This window comes from Tamandua tetradactyla, chromosome 14 (assembly GCF_023851605.1).
Source record: "Tamandua tetradactyla isolate mTamTet1 chromosome 14, mTamTet1.pri, whole genome shotgun sequence".
NCBI lineage: Eukaryota > Metazoa > Chordata > Mammalia > Pilosa > Myrmecophagidae > Tamandua > Tamandua tetradactyla.
The window spans coordinates 57,264,751-57,288,477 of NC_135340.1; the positions used below are offsets into that span (position 1 = coordinate 57,264,751).

A 23,727-nucleotide genomic window follows, 5' to 3' on the forward strand; every position below is an offset into this window, starting at 1 on the left:
AACTGTTTTAGCAGCTCTATTCATAACTGCCAAAACTTGAAAACAACCCAATTGTCCTTCAACTGCTGAATAAGCAAACTATGGTACATCCATAACAAGAAATTATCATTATACACAATATCACAGATAATCTCAAAATGCATTATTCTGAAATAAGAAAGACTCAAAGGCTATATATTGTATTATTATAATGATATGACATCTTGGAAAAGGCAAACCACTGAAGAACAGCACATTGGTTGCCAGGGCTTGACTGTGTGGGGAGAGGCTGACTACAAATAGAAGCATGATAGAATTTTTGAGGGTACTGCAACTTTACTATATCTTTATTATGGTGGGGCTTACATAACTGCTGAAAATTGTCAAAAATCATAGAATAGTACAACAAAATGAGAGACTTTCACTGTATGTAAATTTAAGTGAATAAAAAAGATCATTAACAAGATGAAAATGAGAGCCAAAGATTGGGAGAAAACATTCATAATACCATATTAAATGCTATGTCCCTAAGATTGGGTACCAGGTAACGATGTCTGCTCTCTCCTTTCCTCTTCAACATTGTACTGGAGGGCCTACTAGTATAATAAGACAAGAAAAATAAATAAAAGGTACGAAGATTAGAAAGGAAACAGTAAAACTGTCTCTATAGATAACAATTACCTACACAGAAAATCCAAAGGAACGAAATTTTTTTAAATGAAAATTGGTCTTTATTTTTTAAAAACTTTTTTATTGCATAATATATTATATTATACATACACAGCAAAGAAAGAAAAAAGCAATAATTTTTTTTTTTTTCGCATGGGCAGGCACCGGGAATCAAAACTGGGTCTCCAGCATGGTAGAAGAACTCTGCCTGCTGAGCCACCATGGCCCACCCAAAAGCAATAATTTTCAAAGTACTCTTCAACAAGTAGTTCAAGGCAGATCCCAGAGTTTGTCATGGGCTACCAAATCACTATCTCAGATTTTTCCTTCTAGCTGCTCCAGAATATAGGAGGCTAGAGGGAATAAATATTTTTTTATCATCACAATCGATTTTTTTTTCCTTTTTCATGGAAGATAACATATATATTAAAAAGAAGCAATAAATTTTCAAAGCACAGAGCAACAATTAGTTGTAGAACAGATTTCAGAGTTTGATATGGGTTACAATTCCACAATTTTAGGTTTTTACTTCTAGCTGCTCTAAGATACTGGAGATTAAAAGAAATATCAATTTAGTGATGAGCAGTCATATTTGTTCATTAACCTCTACCTGCTCTGTATAACTCCACCTTCACCTCTGATCTTTCTACCTTACTCTTTAGGGGTATTTGGGCTAGGCCATTCTAAATTTTTCAAGTTGGAAGGGGCTGTCAATAATATGGGGTAGGGAGATGGAACTAGCTGATGTTCTGGAGAGGCTGTAGGTTTCTGGAAAGTTACCCTAGTGCATGGAAACTTTGTAAAATCTTATCTTAGGTGTTCTTTAGGATTGACTGGAATGGTTTTGGTTGGGGTTTGACAAATTACGATAGGTTAGCAATATCTACCTGAAGCTTGCGTTAAGAGTAACCTCCAGAGTAGCCTCTCGACTCTATCTGAACTCTCTCAGCTTCTGACAACTCATTTGTTACACTTCTTTTTCCCCTTTGGTCAGGATGGCATTGTTGATCCCACAGTGCCAGGTTTAGGCTCATTCCTGGGGGTCATCTCTCACACCACCAGGGAGACTTTCATCCCTGGATATCATGTTCCATGTAGGGGGGAGGGCAATGATTTCACTTGCAGAGTTGGGATTAGAGAGAGTAAGGCCACAATTGAGCAACAAAAGAGGTCCTCCAGAAGTAACTCTTAGGTATACCTACAGGTAGGCTAAGCTTCTCCACAACATACACAGGCTTCACATGAGCACGCCTTAAGATCAAAGGGTATGGCCTTTTGATTTGAGTGTCCTTAATGTTTGACACAGTATCTGGGGTTTCCCTGGTGGTAAAGTTTAATAGTTTCATATTTTTTCTCCCATCCCTCAAGGGACTCTGCCAATACTTTTCGATTATCTGCTTAATATATTCAAGGATGGATCCAGGCATTACACTAAGCTATACAGCATTAAAGGCCCTCATATTTATTCTGAGTACCCTGTGTTTCGATTGTTTAAATGAGCCATCCAATAGGTTGATTTAGACTATGTGCTACAAAAAATTTAGGTTCTGGACAAAATAAACCTTTCTTCCTTTGGTCTCAAAGAGTAGGTGAGGTTCTAAAATATAGACAATGTTTCCCTTACCCCTGTATTCTGAATTGCCTTAACCCCGACCTGGTTGGCTTCATTCTTATCTCTAAATACCACATTATACATGTGCTAAACAACTCCCCTCAAAATCCAGAAATAACATCTTAATCCAGAAATAACAACATAAACCTAAGAATGAATTTAAAAAAATTAATAACTGAATTTAACAAGCTCACCAGATATAAAGTCCATATGTAAAAATCAATTGTATTTCTATATATCAGCCTAAAACAATTAGAAAATTTAATTTTTTAAAAAAAGGCATTTACAGTGACTTCAAAAACATAAAATATTTGGGGATAAAATTAACAAAATGTGTAAAACCTCTACACTGAAAACCAATAAAAAATGATGCAGTAGCAACTAGATATCTTCATGACAAAAATAAAGAACATTGCACCATACCAAAAATTCATTTGAAATGAATCATAAACTTAAATACAGAAGTTAAAACTATAACTGCTTGAAGAAAACAAAAGAATAATCCTAGCATCTTTGGATAAGCCATGAAAGAGGTAACTTGAAACGAATCTATGTCAAAATGCCTCTGCTTCTTCAAAATACATAACTTCACCTTCTATGAAATTACACAGAAATAGGAAGGAGTTAGTAACCAAATTTATCATACTCTAACCCAACTTACCAATAAGGCACACACCAACAAGCTATCTACATACTCAGGCCCTAGCCCTTTTGGCACAGAAGTACCCTGGATCCATGCTACAAAGTTTTAGTACCAATGGAGACATTGGCAAGTGTTATCAAGATAAACATTTATCAAGAGACTGAAGAAACCCTAGAAAAAGTAACAAGGATAGAAAATTAGAACTTTTCAGTTTATTAAAAAAAAAAGTTCTGGATAATGGTTATAAAATCACAAAAAGTTCTGACAAGGTGAATATATACTTGCTTGCTACAACCTACAATAAATCAGAAGGTATTCCTTGGAGTGTTAAAGATGTAATTTTCACAGCTAAGAAAAAAAATTAGAATTTTATTTAGCTATGATAAACTTAAAAAACTTGTCCATGGAGTTTCATAAGCAGACAATATAATTAGAATTAAGAATTTAGATATGGTTCCATAATGCGACACTAAGCAAAGTTACAGATATTTTATTATATTAAGGCTTTCTGAGTTTGCAGTCACAAAGTTCAATATGCCATCCACAAATAATGCAACTCAAGAAAACTTCATGAAATTAAAGATAGGTATTACTACAGCAATTCTTATAATTAGTCCATCTTTTCTTAACAGCAGTTTCACCCCTGTACGTGCTGTTGGACATCAGACCTTCCCCCTCCCAGTGCGCTTTTTTCCTTTAAACACCTAGATCTCAGAAAGAGGGCTAGAGCCATTTCTTTCCTTTCGCTGGTGGCTCTCACCTGCTTTCCCCCGCAATAAATCTGTTAAGCTTTGAAGAAAAAAAAAAACAGCAATTTGAAGATAGCTATTAAAATTTTTAATTTATATATCCTCTGACTCAGCCATTCCACCTGTAGGAATTTATTCTTTGGATAACTCAAGTATATGTATATATAATAAATATACATTTTTTAACTTACAGCATTATTTATAACAGTAAAAACTGAAAACAACCTAAATGTGCCCTAGAGATCAACTGAATAAGTTGTGGTACATAAAGTCAACTGCAGCTGGTTAAAAAAGGAGGAGGGCACTGAACTACATAATTGTTAAATCAAGCATCCTTCTAGTTACACTGTTAAATAAAAAGTGCAAACACTACATGAAAAGATGCTCAACTTCCCTGGCTATTAGGGAAATGCAAATCAAAACCATGATGAGATATTATCTCACACCCACCAGAATGGCCATTATCAAAAAAACAGAAAACAACAAGTGCTGGAGAGGATATGGAGAAAGAGGTACATTCACTGTTGGTGGGAATGTCAAGTGGGACAACTGCTGTGGAAGGCAGTTTGGTGGTTCCTCAGGAAACTAAGTATAGAATTGCCATATGATCCAGCAATATCATCACTAGGTATCTATTCAGAGGACATGACGGCAAGGACACAAATGGACATTTGCACACCAATGTTTATAGCTGCATTATTTACAACTGCCAAGAAATGGAAACAGCCCAAATGTCCATCAACAGATGAGTGGCTAAACAAGCTGTGGTATATATATAAAGGAATCTTACACAGTTGTAAGACAGAGTAAAGTCATGAAGCACGTAACAACATGGATGGACCTTGAGGACATTATGCTGAGCGAGATTAGCCAGAAACAAAAGGACAAATACTACATAGTCTCACTGATATGAACTAATATTAATGAATGAACTTGGAGAATTTCAGTTAAGAACAGAGGCCATGAGGAGATAGAAAGAGGGCAGATATTGGGTAACTGGATCTGAAGGGATACAGATTGTGCAACAGGAATGATTGTAAAAATTCAGAAACGGATAGCACAATACTTCCTAACTGTAGCACAATAATGTTAGTACAGCGAATGAAGCTGAATGTGAGAATGATAGAGGGAGGAGGGCTAGGGGCACATATGAAACCAGAAAGAAAGACAGGTGATAAAGACTGAGATGGTATAATCTAGGAATGCCTAGAGTGTACAATGATAGTGACTAAATGTACAAATTTAAAAATATTTTTGCATAAGGAAGAACAGAGAAATATCAATATTGCAGGGTGTTGAAAACAGATGGTCATTCATATTTTAAAGCTTCAACTTCTGTGTGAGACTAAGGCAAAAATGTTTATTTGGTACAAAATTTGTATTTTGACTAGTGTATTTCCTAATATAACTTATACGGACAGTTCAATTGACCACCCTAAGAACACGGAACCTTGAATAGGGCATGAGATTTTGTAGGTTTGTCCAGAGTGATGCCCCAATAAATTCCAGAGCTATCTGAACAGTGAATAAAAAAGTATTTGCACAGTCCCCCTGGGGAAATGGTGAGAAAGGGGGAAAATTCAACTTCCCCATTTGGAGAATTTCTGATATTTTCCCAAGCAATGGGAAAAACAAATCAATAGGCTAAGCCCTCAATCTTGGGGGTTGTTCCTATAAAACTTATCCCCACAAAGGACAGGCTAAGCCTACTTAAAATAAGGCCTAAGAGTTACCTCCCAAGATCCTCCTTTGTTGCTCAGATGTGGCCTCTCAGCCAACATGGCAAGTGAACTCATTGCCTACCCTCTCTCTACATGGGACATGACTCCCAGGGGTGTAACCCTCCCTGGCAACATGGGACAGAAATCCTAGAACGAGCTGGGACTCAGCATCAAGGGATTGATAAAACCTTCTTGATCGAAAGGGGGAAGATAGAAATGAGACAAAGTAGAGTGTCAGTGGCTGAGAGATTTCAAACAGAGTCGAGAGGGTATCCTGGAGGTTATTCTTACGCAATATATAGAGATTCCCTTTTTAGTTTATGATGTATTAGAGTGGTTAGAGGGCAGTGCTTGAAACCGTAGAGCTGTGTTCCAGTACTCATGCTTCTTGAAGATGACTGTATAATGATATATATTCTGCAATGCAACTGTGTGACTGGTGAAAACCTTGTGTTTGATGGTCCTTTTATCTATGGTATGGACAGATGAATAAAAATAAGGACAAAAAATAAATAATAGGGGAAACAATGGTTCAAATAAATTGAGTTGACTGAAATACTAGACAATGAAAGGGAGTGGTAAGGGATATGGCATGTATGAGTTTTTTCTTTTTTCTTTCTTTTGCTGGCGAGATGTAAATGTTCAAAAAAATGATCATGGTGATGAAGACACAGCTATGCGATGATATTGTGAGCCACTGATTGTAACCATGTAAAGAATATGTCGAGAATGTGCGTATGTCGAGAATGTGCATATGCTGAGAATGTTTGTACATCTGTTCATTGTTTACAATAAAAATATTAGAAAAAAAAATTTTTTAAGTGCAGAACACTGAGTAATATATGCTAACGTGCATGTAAAAGGGGGGCATAGATCCATATATTACATTTGCAAAGAAAATCTCTGAAAGGATTCAAAATAAATTAACATGAGAAGAGCACTGAGAAGGACTTATTTCACTATATACCCTTTTTTACTATTTTAATTTTTTACTATATGTATGTATTATCTATTAAAAATCATTTTAAAGCATTTTAAATCGTACACATTTCATGTACAGAGTTATTCATAACAGCAAAAAACTTAAAGGCTGAATGTCCATCAGTGGGAGAAAGAAATTGTGGAATCTATCATTATAGCTTTGCTTGTTCAAATGTACAAACATATACATATATCAGGATGTTCACTACAACATCACTTGTAATCATGAAAAACTGAAGTCTGCCTAAATATCTAAAAATAAAGGTGCTTCTATCATGGCACAACCATACCACTCTATGCAGTAAGAATGCCATAAAATACTATTGAGTGGAAAAAGGAAAGTTTTAAATGATACTTCATTTTTACAAATATAAAAACAGAACTATAGTTTGTCCAGAGTGATGCCCTGATAAATCCCAGAGTGATTTGAACCGTGAATAAATAAGTATTTGCAAAGTCCCCCTGGGGGAACGGTGAGAAAGAGGGAAAATTCAAGGTGAGAAAGAGGGAAAATTCCCCCATTTGTGAAAGGCCTGATATTCTTGCAAGCAGTGTGGACAACAAAATCAATAGGCTGAACCCTCAGTCTTGGGGTTTGTTCATATGAAACGTATCCCCACAAAGGATAGGCTAAGCTTACTTAAAATTAGGCCTAAGAGTCACCCCCAGGGAGCCTCTTTTGTTGCTCAGATGTGGCCTCTCAGCCAACAAGGCAAACAAACTCACTGCCCGCCCACTCTCTACGTGGGACATGAGTCCCAGGGGTGTAAACCTCTCTGGCAAAGTGGGACAGAAATCCTAGAATGAGCTGGGACTCAGCATCAAGGGATTGAGAAAACCTTCTTGACTGAAAGCGGGAAGAGAGAAATGAGACAAAATAACATGTCAGTGGCTGAGACATTTCAAATAGAGTCGAGAGGTTACTCTGGAGGTTATTCTTGTGCATTATATAGATAACCCCTTTTTAGTTTAAGGTGTATTAGAGAGGCTACAGAGAAGTACCTGAAATTGTAGAGCTGTGTTCCAGTAGCTATGTTTCTTTAAGACGACTATATTATGATAAGCTTTCGCAGAGTGACTATGTGATTGTGAAAATCTTGTTCTGATGTCCCTTTTGTCTATGGTATGGACAGATGAGTAAAAAATATAGATTGGAAATGAATAAATAACAAAGGGAACAAATGTTAGAATAAAGTGGGTAGAGGGAAATGCTGGTGGTCAGTGTGGAGGGGGTGGGGGTTGTGGTATGTATGAGTTTTTTCTTTTTATTTCTTTTTCTGGAGTGATATAAATGTTCTGAGAAATGATCATGGTGATGAATGTGCAACTATGTGATGATATTATGAGCCACTAATTGCACATCAAGTTTGGAATGTTCATACATTAAGAATGTTCATGTTGTATGCTCATTGGTTTTATTAATAAAAATTTTTAAAAACTACATGTACTTTAAAAATTTCTACACATTTGAGTTTTCTAAGTCAATATATGTTCATATACATGTACGTGCGTGCATGTGTGTGTGTGTGTGTGTGTGTGTGTGTGTGTGTGTGTGTGTGTAAGCGTTCCTAAACATAAAATAAAGGTCTGGAGAGAGAGACATCAAATTGTTAATAGTGGTTTCCTAGAGGGAAGGTACTACGGAAATAGTCTAGGGATTTTCACATTTTACTTTAAACAATGTTACATTGTTCAACTTTGTTAGACAAGTGTCAATACTTTTACAATTACGGGGGAAAAATGCCTTTAAAAATCTATATAATATAAATAATAGGGGAACAAATGTTGAAATAAATTTAGCAGATTGAAATGCTAGTGATCAATGAATGGGAGGGGTAAAGGGTATGGTATGTATGAATTTTTTTCTGTTTTCTTTTTATTTCTTTTTCTGAATTGATGCAAATGTTCTAAGAAATGATCATGATGATGAATATACAACTATGTGACGATACTGTGAGCTATTGATTATATATCAAGAATGAAATGTGGTTATGTTTAATAAATAAATAATTTTTTAAAAATCTATATAATAAATCCATTTAAAATATTGCTGAATAGTCTCAAAGTATCTCCCTGAAGATACTTATTAACTACAAAGGGAAAGACAGTAACCTTAAAGCAGAGAAACTCTGCAGATACCAACTTAAACATGTGATTAAGATAAATGTCACCTGTCATAAAAAATACTGATATCATAAATCTCTTGACACAATTCACCAAAGACACAGCATCATTTTTGGGATATTCTTGACAAAAATGTTAACCTTATTATAATAATGAGAAAATATCAGACAAACCCAAATTGAGGACATTTTACAAAATAACTGCTCATTATTCTTCAAAAGTGTCAAGGTCATGAAGAAGGAGGAAAGATTGAGAGACATTATTAAACAGAGTCTAGATAGGATCCTGGAAGAGGAAGAGGATAAAAATGGGAAAGTTAGTGAAATTCAAATAAGGCCTGTAGTTTAATTAATATTATTGAATCAATATTAATTTCCTGTCCTTGATGATTGCACTAGTTATGTAAAACATTAACATTAGGGGAAAAATGAAGAGGGATATAAGGAAACTTTTTGCTATTTTTGTAACTTTTCTGTAATTCTAAAATTAGCTCAAAATAAAAAGTTTTTAAAAAAATACATGATACTGAAGGTGTATACTTATTAATATAGAAAGACAATATACAAAGTAGGTTACAAAGCAGTATGTATATAATTCCATTTGTTTATCATTCAAATGAATGAAATATGATATGACTACTGTAAATACCTTTAAACATACACACACACGCACACACACAAACTTATATGGTGTGCTGGTTTGAAAGGAAGTATGCCCCCTAAGAAAAGCCATGTTTTAATATAAATCCCATTTCTTAAAGGTAGAATAATCCCTATTCAATACTGTATATTTGAAACTGTAATGAGATCATCTTCCTGGTTGATGTGATTTAGTTAAGAATGGTTGTTAAACTGGATTGGGGATGACATGTCTCCACCCATTTGAGTGGGTCTTGATTAGTTTCTGAAGTCCTATAAAAGGAGAATGAGAGATTCAGAGAGATTCAGAGAGAGCAACACTACAAAGCAGAGAGTCTACCAGTCAGCGACCTTTGGAGATGAAGAAGGAAGACGCCTCCCGGGGAGCTTCATGAAATAGGAAGCCAGGAGACAAAGCTAGCAGATGATGCCGTATTCGCCATGTGCCCTTCCAGCTGAGAGAGAAACCCTGACTGTGTTCGCCATTGCCGTCTCACTTGAAAGAGAGACCCTGGACTTCATCGACCTTCTTGAACCAAGGTATCTTTTCCCTGGATGCCTGTGATTGGACATTTCTATAGACTTGTTTTAATTGGGACATTTTCTCGGCCTTAGAACTGTAAATTAGCAACTCATTAAATTCCCCTTGTTAAAAGCCATTCCGCTTCTGGTATATTGCATTCCAGCAGCTAGCAAACTAAAACATATGGGGAAACAGTAGTGAGTGGTGGGATTTTAACATATTAGCGTAGTAAATCTGTATGTTAGCTTGCCTAATCTTTACAGTAATTCCATATTTTGGAGATAACTTTAATTATAAAATTTCACTAAAACCTTTTGAAAACTAACATTCCAGTATTTTAACTCTAAGTTTTCTAGGATATTCACAGACCAACAACTTGTTTTTCCACATGCCTGCCAACAACTATAAATAGCAAAAGATCAAAAAATCTAATGTTCTATGCTGTTGCTAAGGTTCTTTTTGTCAAAAGTACTAACTGAAAACAAAACCCTGTATATTCACTATTATAAACCAGACCAAAAAAACATTTCTTTCCTATCAAGTATGGAAAACATGAAACTAGCTATTCTTAAGAGAATAAACTTGAACATAAGAATTAAGAGATCTTTGGGTCCAAGCTCCCGGTTTTACACATGAGAAAAATGAGTCACAGGGAAGTAACTGGCTTGTCCAAGATCAAATAACCAGTTAACATCAGGCAGGAATAGAATTTAGGTATTCTGAATCCTTGAGTTTAGTGCTTATTCTACTAAGTCAAATAAAAGCACACAGTTCTTTTAAATTTACCTTTTTAAAGAGTTGATTAAGAGTTATTCAATTTCATACTAATTGTTACAAAAAAAAACAGCTTTGCCTTCTTTATAATCTTTTCCTCCAAAACTGAACCTCTTAACTAACTGCTGAATAGTCCCAAATGCTACTAAATATTTTGAAACTGTATCTCTATTATTCCATGCTTCAGTGTAAATAACTGATATTTTAAAACGTTATCTCCATACCTTCGGATGACTTGAGCAGAATGGCTGGGTGTTGATATCTAAATACTCTTTCCAGTAATCTAAACCACTAGCTCCTTATTGCCCCATCCCCCACCTTCACCTTAGTGATTTCTCAAGGTCCAGCTCAAGAGCCACTTCTTCACAGATCAACCCAAGAAAATTTCTTTCCCCTGTTACTTTCAATACAACACTTACTAAAAGAGGTACTTATGCCACTGTCTAATACTAGTTAATTTTTTTATTCTTCTTTTTCACATGGGCAGGCACTGGGAATTGAACCCAGGTCTCCGGCATGGCAGGGGAGAACTCTGCCACTGAGCCACAGCTGTCCACGCACTAGTTACTTTTTAAACGTGTACATTTAGCCTCTTCAATCACATTGTCAACTCCCTAAAAGGAGGAACTTTGCCTCTCAAATACCCCACAGGCCTAGCACAAACACATAACAAAAGTCCTCAGCAATTTCTAATGCTATGTGTTTTTTTTTTTGTTTTTTTTTTTTTTAAAGAGAGAGGGAGGAAAGGAAGGAAAGACAGAGAAGGAAGGAAGGATGGAAGAAAGGGAAACATTTTTAAACATTTTCTTGTTTTATTATATTTTGTTTGTTTGTTTGTTTTTTACATGGGCTGGGGCCGGGAATCGAACCGGGGTCCTCCGGCACGGCAGGCAAGCACTCTTGCCCGCTGAGCCACCGCGGCCCGCCCCTAATGCTATGTGTTTTATTGATACATTAAGTCTTCTTAAAATTTTCTTTATTATATGAGATAAAGTACTATTATACTCTTCCACAAAGATTTTTTCCAAGATGATTACCACAACTATGAAAATATTTTTTCAACTAAAATTTCTCTCTCTTTTTTTCCAGATAAGAAAAACCATACGCACTATGTTTTACAGAGCAACATGTTCAGGAATTATTATTATGACTGGAGTAGGTTTTGTTGTTTGTTAGCAGTATTTCCCATTTGGAGCAGAAACAAAATAAAAATGTTTAACTTCAATGTTGAAAAAAAATCATAATCCCTCCACCCCACCCCCAAAACTTGGAGTTAGGAAAGGCTTTCCTAATTGACTGTTCTGTAAAAACAAGTTCTCACAGCATTTATATTCCCTAACATTCCAAATATTTTCTTCATCCCCATGGAGACTAAAAGATATGTTCTCAACTATGGCCCAGGGACTTGGAGGCCTGTTTGGGAACATCATTCTGAAAAAGGAACTTACTTTAAGGGTAGCAGATTTCTTTTACTTAAAACACAACTTATCATTCCTAGACCATTGCTGGACATCTACAAAGCCTGAAGAGGCTGTAAAATTATCTTTTTAATTTTACTTTTTTTAAGTGGTAACAAATTCTGGAGGCTCTAGAACTGTCCATAGCAAATAGCATAGTAACTGGACATCTTTAGGCACCAAGAAATTTTTTGGTATACAAAGCTTTCTTGTAATACTATTGGCAGATTCCTAAAAGTTTAAAAATAAAACACACAAAACAACAAAAACCCTAGTTCAACTGCTTATCCCATAGGGAAATCCCATCTATCGCATATCTGATAGATAGTTGCCTAAGCCCGTTTGGACACTTTTCAACCATCTCATTCCTTCAGCTCCTGACCACCCAAAATCTATCCTGTTGTAACGTTTATCCTATGCTGCATGAAATAGTACAGTACAATTCACTGTGCTCTTTTACAAAGTCTTCCAAATAAATGAAAATAACTATTATGTCTCCCATTAGTCTCTTCATTTCAAATTTTCTTATTTGACCATTCCTAATGATATGGAGTCAAGACTACTCTCCATATTGATCACTTTTTATGGAACATACACAGTATACCAACTATGGTCTGACTGCATAGAGGAGTAGATTAATTTGTTGCCTTTCTTATCCTAGGCTCTAAATTGTTTTAAAAGATCACATTCTTTTTATGGGAAGCTGCATCTCACTTACAGTTTGGTGAGTTTATAGACAATTGAGCCCCTCAGATTAATCACATAAAAGAGATCTAGTTTTATACAAAAATGAACCTAGGGAACTACCTGAAAACGTAGAGCTGTGTTCCAGTAGCCATGTTTTTTGAAGACGATTGTATAATGATATAGCTTTTGTAATGTGACTGTGTGATTGTGAAAACTTTGTGTCTGATGCTCCTTTTATATACCTTATCGACAGATGAGTAAAACATTTGGATTAAAAATAAATAAATAATAGGGGGAACAAATGTTAAAATAAATTTAGCAGATTGAAATGCTAGTGCAATGAAAGGGAGCGGTAAGGGTATGGTATGTATGAATTTTTTTCTGTTTTCTTTCTATTTCTTTTTCTGAATTGATGCAAATGTTCTAAGAAATGATCATGATAATGAACATACACCTATGTGATGATACTGTGAATTACTGATTATATATGTAGAATGGAATGATCACATGGTAAGAATGTTTGTGTCTGTATGTTGGTACATTCAATAAATTTTAAAAAAAAATGAACATAGGTATAAGGCTTTATTTTCATCATTTAAGTTTCACCTTGCTAGTTTTGATGCAATATTCAACCTACAGAGATATTTTTAATTTTAGTCCTATAATGTGCTGTTCTCCCTGTCAGCCTGTGTTGTCTATAAACATAATAAGTAAGTCTTCTATGTCTTCATGACATCGATAAAATAAGCCAGGTCAAATATAGAACTCTATGACCAACAAGTTCCCTTTTTTGTCTTCGCTACTGAAATAATATGGAAGTAGACTGTCAGAATTTAGTTTTTGAAAGCCACTGACTTTTTAATTCATTCTCTTCCCTTTTATCTCTGATATAGTTTATGCCCTGATTTTCTAAGCCTTTCTTGAAGTCTACTTTCCTAAACTCTGAGGTACACGTCTCACATTCTCTTTCTGCTGCATGAATATATATTTGCAAATCAACTAAAATTCTTTAATGATTACATGGCAGAGTATGTGTATATATTTTTAAACATGAATCAATTAATAGACTTTTACTCCTGTAGCTAAAGTCATTTCTAGTTTACCCATAAAAAACAAAAAGTTCAAAGGCATTTTAAAAGGTAGCCCATAAAGATGCATTAAATGATCAAAGCCTAACTTCTCCAAACAAGTCAAATACACTGAAGAGTGGCATTAAGCAAACTGCCAGAAGGAGAATTATATTCAAGTGATTAATAGTAGACTCCATTTTAGACAGGGCCTATGTCATTCCTGGGTAGTAAGCAGGCACTTAGGGAAGTAAGTGCCCACAAACTCTTTGCAGGATAAAGTTTGTTATCAAACATAACAACTAAATTTCCACAACAGCTTACCTACATTAAGTTACCGTTCCTTCCCTAACCTCTTGCAGATAGTGAGATTGAATCTGTCACTTTGATCTGGAGATTTAGAACTTAAGTTAATATCTAACTCTATAGAGCAGAGTACTGAAAACCAAAGTTTTCCCTGGTTGTCCAAAATAGAAATTACAAGCCAATGACTAAAAATAACAACCAAGGCCCTGTTACATTAAGGTGGCAAAGCACTTCAGTTAGGACTAATTCTTTAGTCCTTGGTTTTCATCCTAGTTTTCTCACGCTAAGTGTGTCCTTATTACAGAAAGGTATGGTCTGGACTAAAACAATACAGATTCAAAGTTTTAAGGAAAATTATCTCCAGTGAAAATAGCATACAACTTCTCACTCCTTCCTCTAGAGTACAATATCTTAATGTATCAAAGATTATGTTATCTTTTAAAGATTCCCTTCACATACGAAATTGTGGATACTTTTCCCTTGATTTTCATAAAGATAATTATACAGAGATAACATCAAACTTAAAAAAAAAAAAAATTCTCCCATTCGGGCATCAGAAAACTTTTAGGGGTAATAGAAATGCTCCATATCCAGATTTGGTGGTATTATACCGACATATACTTTGTCAAAACTCATCAACTGAACACTTTACATAGTGCATTTTCTTGCATGTAAAGTATACCTCAATTACAAAATTTTTTTTTAATTCTCCCTATTCTATTTTAAACTTCTTAGCCACATTGTCTCTTAACCTCCTCAGTTGCTATTACCTCCACCCCACTCCACCTCAGCTACCCAAAGTGTCTCCTCATTCACTCATTCATGCATTTAATATAAATTTTGAAGCTATGTGCTAGGTACTGACGATACAGCTATGGACAAGAAATAGCTCATGTTCTCAAGGAGTTTACAGTCTAGAAAGACAGACAGATATAAACAGGTGATGTAGAGTACAGCCTATGATATGCTACAATAGGATTATGGAAAAGGTGCTATGGGAACATAACAGGTGTACCTAAACTGGCTTTACCATCACAAAAACGTGATGTGCCTTCATGTTCTCTAACTCTAAATTCTGACCATAATGTTCAGTCCTTCCACTTAAAGGGCCTTAATCCCTCAAGCCCCACCCATTTCCCAGAATTCCTGTTTGGCTTTGCTTACCCCCCTGTTCAGCCTGTACTTCAAGGTGAGCCATTACCCAAAGATGCTCTTCCATTTCCTTTCTTCTTTCCTGCATCCACAACTCCCTTCCCCAAAAACTGTTAATTCTGCTAAAATAAATTGATGTTGATCCTGTTACTAATCCATTTAAGAATACATAAGTGTCTGCTATATGAAGCACATACCAGGGTTTCAAGATTAGACATTATCCTTGCCTTCGTGGAACTTACATTCTGATGAGGGAGACAGACATTAAACAATGAAACAGAAAAAGAGAATACAGTAATTATACATTGTGTTAAGTTCTATGGAGGACATAAACAGGACATTCTGAAAGGATGATAAGAGGAGCCCATCTATTAGATAGGGTACAGATCAAGAATCATCTGGGAGTGCTTGTAAAAATGCAGATCCTTAGATGCCATGCCAGATGGACAGAATCAGTTCCCCAGGTACTTTTATAAATGTCCAGGATTTCATACCTGTTATTTCACACTAGTATGTTAGGAATGTGTGAGCCTTTGTGCTTACTCCATGGGAGAAAAACGACCTGGGGTCTAAGAAAGTAGTTTGATTTAAGGAAACTGAAAACCATAATCCAGGACAAGGTTCTAATGGACTTAGAAAGATTTCTTAAACCTCTGTAACTGCCTTTTATTTGTTATTTTTGTTTTTTCCTCTCTCCCAATGGTGATTTAAAATTAAAAGGATTCACATAGAAAAGAACAATTTGCTTAACAGCAAGGAAGAAGTTAATGGGAAGCCACTATCTTACTCCATTGCCAGATTAAAACTGATGACAGTACCTTTAAAAAGAAAAGTAGAATGATCCTAAGGTCCCTTAAGTAGATAAATACAAGCCAAAAAAAAAGTAGGCGTGAAGGCTTAAGAGTCACAGGTCCTCACCCACAGGTCCTCACTCACTTAGTATCACCCTACTTTGTATCAAAATTCTTTAAGCACTTGTCTTATATTTGTCATTAGACCCTGAGTTCCCTGAGGCTATATTACATTTTTTTTTAAACATCTACTGTTCAAAACCCAAAGCCTTGGGCAGGCCACAGTGGTTCAGCAGGCAGAGTTCTCACCTGTCATGCAGGAGACCAGGGTTCGATTCCTGGTGCCTGCCCACGCAAAAAAAAAAAACCAAAGTCTTGCCCCCAAAAATCTAATATTTCTTTAAGTAAAGAATGTGCCACATAAATTCTAGCTCATTTCCTGTACCATCTCCAATTCCAAATTAATGCAAACCCAGACTGATGAAATTTTACTGCAACACCTGGAAGGAATTAATATTGCAAAGCTTTAAATAAACAGTAGTCATTTTGGGCAATACAAAACTACCATAACACTTCTGACCACAGAATACAGATTTACCGAAACCAGACAGAAAGACAGATGAAAGACTGAAATGGTATAATCTAGGAATGCCTAGAGCATACAATGATTGTGACTACTGTACAAATTAAAAAATGTTTTTGCATGAGAAAGAATAAAGGAATGTCAATATCGCAGGGTGTTGAAAATAGATGGTTATCCATATTTTAGAACTTCAACTTCTGTGTGAGACTAAAGCAAAAATGTTTATTTGGTATAAAATTTATATTTTGATTAGTGTATTTCCTAATATAACTTATATGGACAGTTTAATTGAACACCATTAAGTACATGGAACCTTCAATAGGGCATGAGATTTTGTAGGTTTGTCCAGAGTGATGCCAAAAAAAATCCCAGAGTGATCTGAACAGTGAATAAAAAAGTATTTGCAAAGTCCCCTTGGGGGAATGGTAAGGAAGGGGGAAAATTCAACTTCCCCATTTGGAGAATTCCTGATATTTTCGCAAGCAGTGGGGAAACCAAACTAAGAGGCTGAGCCTCCAATCTTGGGGTTTGTTCATATGAAACTTATCCCAGTAAAAGATACACTAAGCCAACTTAAAATTAGGCCTAAGAATCACCCCCAGAGAACCTCTTTGTTGCTCAGATGTGGCCTCTCTCTCTCTCAACCAACACGACAAGCAAACTCACTGCCCTCCCCCTCTCTACATGGGACATGACCCCCAGGGGTGTAAACCTCCCTGGCAACACGAGACAGCAATCCTAGAATGAGCTGGGACTCAGCATCAAGAGATTGAGAAAACCTTCTTGACCGAAAGGGGGAAGAGAGAAATGAGACCAAATAAAGTGTCAGTGGCTGACAGATATCAGAGTCAAGAGGTTATCCTGAAGGTTATTCTTATGCATTTTATGATATCCCCTTTTTAGTTTAAGATGTATTAGAGAGGCTAGTTTAAGGTATATTAGAGAGGCTAGAGTTTCAGTGCCTTAAACTGTAGAGCTGTGTTCCAGTAGCCATGTTTCTTGAAGATGAATGCATAATGACATAGCTTTCGTAATATGACTATGTGATTGTGAAAACTTTGTGTCTGATGCTCCTTTTATCTATGATACTGACAGATGAGTAAAAAATATGGATTAAAAATAAATAGATAATAGGGGGAAAATGTTAAAATAAAGTGAGTAGGTTGAAATATTAGTGAACAATGAAAGGGAGTGGTAAGGGGTATAGAAGAAAACAGGGGGAACAAAGGTTAAAATCTGTTGTAAGATGAAAGATGGAAATACTAGTGGTCAATGAGAGGGAAGGGTAAGGGGTATGGTATGTGTGAGTTTTTTCTTTTTCTTTTCATTCCTTTTTCTGGAGTGACGCAAATGTTCTAAAAATGATCATGGTGATGAATATACTACAATGTGATGATATTGTGAGCCACTGATTGTACACCATACACAGAATGTCTATATGTTAAGAATATCTGTATGTTTGTATGTTGTTTTGGTTTGATAAATAAATTAACAAAATAAATTAAATTTAAAAAAGAAAAAAAAACAGAAAACAGATTAACCCTTTTAAGATATAAGAACCATAAGCTACCATTAAGATCAGATGTTTTAGCCATTTCTAAACTTTTCCTATCTTCTCATGCCTTATTTCAAATAGATGCTTCCTCCTTCACTACCAGTAATGAGGCTATTTGGGGTAGAGAATAATTGTACAGCACTGTTCTACTCAATGGCCAGTCCCTTATTCCAAGTCTCTCCCTGGCTGGTTACTAGCACCAAGTCAGTCTCCCCAGTCCCTGGGCTTGACTCATTTCTGTAGCTGACTCTGTTCTCTCAGAAAAGCACGCTCAAATGTCTGCAAGGTTTAAAATACTTCAAGAATGTCTTTATTAAAATTACAAACCAAGAAACTTCAGAAAGAGATGTATATCCCACTGTTTTCTAACTGCAGCAACAAAGACACACTGATATCTTAATATCATGCGGTAATCAATGTTTGAATATTTCCTACGAATCTCCCCACGAGATAAAGGGCGAATTCAGAATATTCTATAACAATGCTCCCTCCCGCCTTATCCTCTTCATTCAGCTACTTCCCTGTAGCCAGACTGTTGACTCAAATTGCTCACTATCTCTGCCTTCCCATTCTTCAACACACAAAGTACAGATTCCGATATGAACTAATGTAATTGTTCTGACTTGAAACGTACCTTCTTCACCTTTAAAATGCAGCGAAAGAGGACGGGTTTCTCCACTGAGGATTAAGCCTAGGATTCTCAAGAAGCTAGAATGAAGGACCATAATTCCAACAAAATCTTGGACATCAGTTGACAGTGGCAGCATTCCCTGCCACAATTAAGTTACACCCAGCCAGGTATGCGATATAACACCAGGTGCTGCGTCCTGGGTTCTGGTCTCAAGAGGGGTTAGCACTGCGTCTGTAGGAAAATGGCTCTTCCTCCAGCCCCACCAAAGCCCCCACACCAAATCATATAATACATCACCAGTTCTTTCTATTCAGGATAGATATATGCTTGAGTTCGTCACGAATAATAAATGATAGTCATTATATTTTGCAGGCTTAGCCGGCAGGAATATGGGTTATATCTAACTTTTTATTCGGTGGTTTCCTTCAAGATCAATCCATACGACGCCCCCTCCCAGAGTCGCCATTATGGGTGAAGCCCCACAGCCTTCTGGGCGCCATAGGGAGAGTCTGGGGGGACAAAAGGAATTTGCCTACAAGGACTTACAGATGCCAGTCGTTGAGGGGTTTCTGGCAACTCGGTGCTGACTTCCATCCTCTCCGCACCTCCGGCCTCCTCATCCGTCATCTTGAGGGAAACTGAACCCTCAGTTCCCGACCCTCGGCCAGAGACAAGCCGAAACCTGTAGCGGGTCGAAGAGAGTATGGGCGACACTTTTACGACAGCCCTTGAAGTCAGTTTTGACGCAGAACCAGGGAGCAACTTCCGGACTGCTTTCCGGAAGCAAGCGTCAGGACCAGTAACGGCAAGATTTACTTCCCTTAATTTCTTAGTCGTGCTGTTTGTAAGGCTGTTTGGTTGTGTGTCTGCTTTCGGTTCTGGGAACTAATGCATCTACGAGGTAATAAATTCAGCGTCCATTATATAAAGGAAGAAATTTTTCAAGGGCTAAGCGTGAAAGTGTCACGGTCTTTCTGGCGGGTTGTGGTCTGAGTATGTTTTGTCTCTGAACGTACTTGAATTGGTTTTCAGAGGCCACAAAATGAAAAAGAAAGCTTAGTCTATTCCATCTCTAGGAATCTAGCCTGTGGGCACTTGCATATTCGAACAGAAAAACTCGGGCCCCAGCTTCTCCAATCCCCTCCCCCCCCCCCCCCCCCCCGCCGCGCGCACACACACACCAGTGGGGTTGGTTGGAGAAATAACTAAAAATTGAAGAACGTCTAGTCATTCGTTGGTAGAGAGAAAACAAAATAAATTATGGTGCATCAATACTGTGGAATCCCATGCTGCTCTTAAAAACAATGAGGTAGATCTAGTGAAAAGATCCCCGAGACAAATTTGCTAAGGAAAAAGTCTGAAAGGGGAGAGAATAAATTAACACCTCCGAGGGCCAGGATTAGGATTAGAGGAAGGTGGTCAAAAGCTACTTTAGCGTCATTTGTATTGTTTTGAATTGTTTACAAAAGGAGTAATTTAAAAGTTGTTTGTTTTGTTTTGTTTTTAAAGAAGGGGGAGAATAATAAAGCTCATAACACTCTGGGAAGAAAGGGAGGGGCAGATTTTATGAAATCTTGTCATTCAAGACCTTGAAAATTTTGTCCTAATTTTTAATCCCACTTCATCTGTAGTACCTTCCTACATAGTATCTGTGATTCTGCTCAAAGAAACTACTTGCTGGGCACTAAAATAGTGTTTTTCAGGCTTTTTTGCCCAAGAGCACAAGAAAATAATTTAACATCTCAGTACATCCCTGTATAGACATATACAGAATTACGTATGTGTGAATATAGTTTATATACATATATTGTGAAACAGGTTTCCGGTATCAATTTTAATACCCCTAATATAATATATTTCCGTTTCTATTCCAATATATTTATGCATCTAAAACAAAATGCTCAGGAACAAAAAAATATTATCATGCCTCAATTATGTGGACTAACTAGAATATAAAAATTCGGTAAACTAAATTCAAGAGCATGGGTTATCAGGTTGGAGCTTATTGTAAAGGGTCCTAGATTGTAACTCTTAACAGCAGTCACATATATTCAGGAGGTGTAATTGTTAATTCTAAATTCTGAGATACTGAGCTGCTTGTATACAACTTGGCCTTTCCAAGAAACTTCGGGTATTTATGTGACACCTGAGACTGGAGTCAGAGCCATGTAGTTATAAAAGTCAGCAGTACCTCATACAGGAAATGTTTAAAAAGTTGAAAAAGTGATCAGACATCAAGTAGAGTTATAAATGAAGCTGGTCTAGATAGGACTAAAGTATATCAGAAGACTGGGTAAAGGGTATTGTCTATACTTAAAACGCCGACTTTTATGAGACTAAAGGGAGAGATGTTTATTTGGTGCAAAGTTTACATTTTGGGTAGGCATTTCCTAATTTAACTTGTATGTTCACTTTAGTTGAGCACCATAAGTACAGGGAATCTTGAGCAGGGCAGGAGACTTCTTTGGTTTGTTCAGGTTAGTGTGATTCCCCAATAAATCCTAGAGTGATTTGGACAATGAATAAAGAAGTATTTGTAGGGTCCCCTTAGGGAAATGTGGAGAAAGGGGGAAAGATTCAGCTTCCCCATTTGGAGAATTTCTGATACTCTCGCAAGCAGTGGGTACAACCTAATCAGTAGGCTGAGCCCCCGATCTTGGGGATCATTCCTATAAAACTTATTCCTGCAAAGGATAGGCTGAGCCTACTTAAAATTAGGCCTAAAAGTCACACCCAGAAGACTGCTTTTTTTTTAACATGGACAGGCATCAGGAATCAAACCCAGGTCTCTGGCATAGCAGGTGAGAATTCTGCTGAGCCACCATGGCCCACCCCCAGAGAACTCTTGTTGTTTAGGTGTGGCCTCTCTCTCTAAGCTAACAGGGCAAGGGAACCCGCTGCCCTTCCCACACTACGTGGGACGTGACTCCCAGGGATGTAAATCTCTCTAGCAACGTGGGACAGAAATCCTGGAATGAGCTGGGCCCCAGCATCCTGAGAAAACCTTGACCAAAATGAGGAAGAGAGAAATGAGAAAAATTAAGTGTCAGTGACTGAGAGATTTCAGAGTCAAGAGATAATCTGGTATAGCTTTCACAGTGTGACTGTGTGATTGTGAAAACCTTGTGTCTGATGCTCCTTTTATCTACCTTATCAACAGATGAGTAAAACGTGGAATAAAATGAAGAATAAGGGGAACAAATGTTAAAATAAATTTAGAGTGAAACGCTGGTGATCGGGGAGGGGGAGGGGTGGGGGTATAGTATGTATGAATTTTTTTCTGTTTTCTCTTTATTTCTTTTTCTGAATAGGTGCAGATGTTCCAAGAAATGATCATGACGATGAATATGCAACTATGTGATGATATTGTGAATTAACTGATTATATATGTAGAACGGAATGATCAAAAGTTACGAATGTTTGCATTTGTTTGATGGTGGGGTTTTTTTGTATTAAAAAAATTTTTTTAATTAATAAAAAAAGATAATCTGGGAGCTTATTCTTAAGCATTATATAGATATGCCTTTTCAGTTTAAGGAGTATTGAATGGCTAAAGGGAAGTACCTGAAACTATAGAGCTGTGTTACAGTAGCCTTGTTTTTTGAAGATGATTATATGAAGATAAAACATTTACAATGTGTTGTAGTTTGCTAGCTGCTAGAATGCAACATACCAGATTGACTTTTAATAAAAGGGATTTATTTTGTTGGTTCTTCAGAGGAAAGACAGCTAACTTTCCACTGAGGTTCTTTCTTACATGGAAGGCACAGGATGGTCTCTGCTGGTCTTCTCTCCAGGCCCCTGAGCTCCAGCAACTTTTCCCGGGGTGACTTTCTGCATCTCCAAAGTCCTGGGCTGAGCTGCAAGTGCTGAGATGAGAAATGCCCAGCTGCTTAGGCTGTGCTACATTGCAATCTCTCATTTAAGCACCAGCCAATTAAGTCAAATGTCACTCGTTGCAGCAGACACGCCTGCTAGCCAACTGCTGATCTAATTAGCAACAGATGAGGTTCACGTACCATTGGCTTGTGTCCACAGCAGCAGAACTAGGTATGCTCACCTGGCCAAGTTGACAACTGAATCCAACCAACACACAATGTGACTGTATAATTGTGAAAACCTAGTGTCTGACGGTCGCTTTATCTAGGGTATGGACAGATGAGTAAAAAATATGGATTAAAAAAATAAACAAATAGCAGGAACAAAGGTTAAAATATATTGGGTAGATGGAAATACTAGTGGTCAATGAGAGGGATTTTTTTTTCTTTTTATTTTCATGGAGGGATGCAAATGTTCTAAGAAATGATAATAGTGATGAATATACAACTATGTGATGCTAGTGTGACCCATCGATTGTGCACCATGAATGGAATGTTTGTATGTTAAGCATATTTGTGTTTTTATTTTATCAATACAAATATTTTTTTAAATGCTGATCAAAAGCATTAATTGATTTCATAACCCATAATGGATATTGTCTCACATTTTGAAAAAAACTGCTATAGAAGTTAGCTTCTCTTTTAATCTATGCCTTTGCTCCTGTGGTTCTCATGTACTAGCCCATCCCCTTCTATTTGTCTTTTCCCATTCCTAGATCAATCAAATCAACTAGAAAATCAAGAAATAATAATAGCAGCCATTTATTGACATCTGAATATGATGAAGGTACTGTTCTAAACATTATACATTCTCCTTTAATCCTCGTAAGAGTCCTATAAGTGATTAGTATTACTTCCTTTTTACCACAAATGAGAGAACTGAGGTTAAGAGAAGTTACAACTTGGTTAGAATTATGCAGCTACCAAGTGATAGAGCAGAGATTAGCATCAAGTTAACATGACTTTTAAATCCTTGTTCTTAACCATTTCATCCTACTACCTTATAACAGGTCCAAATAGTTCGTATATGAAAAATGTAGTATTTCAAGTTAGTGATAAATGATGGACAATTCATTAAATGGTGTCAGAATGGTTAAAAACAAACAGAACTGTAAAACACAGTGAACCCTAATGCAAACTATGAACCTTAGTTAATAGTACAATTATTATAGTATTCTTTCATCAGTTTTAATAAAGGTACCACATA

General features: G+C 36.6%; 2 protein-coding genes across 6 annotated transcripts in view; one reads left to right on the plus strand and one right to left on the minus strand.

The window, feature by feature from the left end:
- UBR1 (ubiquitin protein ligase E3 component n-recognin 1) overlaps positions 1-19,382 on the minus strand; it is a 250,865-nt gene extending 231,483 nt beyond the window's left edge. For all 3 annotated transcript variants that reach the window (XM_077127596.1, XM_077127594.1, XM_077127593.1), the window contains exon 1: positions 19,189-19,382. In XM_077127596.1, coding sequence (XP_076983711.1) covers positions 19,189-19,269 — 81 coding nt within the window. In that variant the 5' untranslated portion in view covers positions 19,270-19,382. The remainder of the gene's footprint in view (positions 1-19,188) is intronic.
- Positions 19,383-19,405: 23 nt separating this feature from the next.
- Positions 19,406-23,727, plus strand: part of TMEM62 (transmembrane protein 62) — a 112,286-nt gene continuing 107,964 nt past the window's right edge. The window contains exons 1-3 of one of the 3 annotated variants that reach the window (XM_077127621.1): positions 19,406-19,543; positions 21,954-22,078; positions 23,237-23,307. The gene's annotated coding sequence lies outside the window, so the exon portion shown is untranslated. The remainder of the gene's footprint in view (positions 19,544-21,953; positions 22,079-23,236; positions 23,308-23,727) is intronic. The other 2 variants (XM_077127623.1, XM_077127622.1) reach the window with 2 other exon arrangements.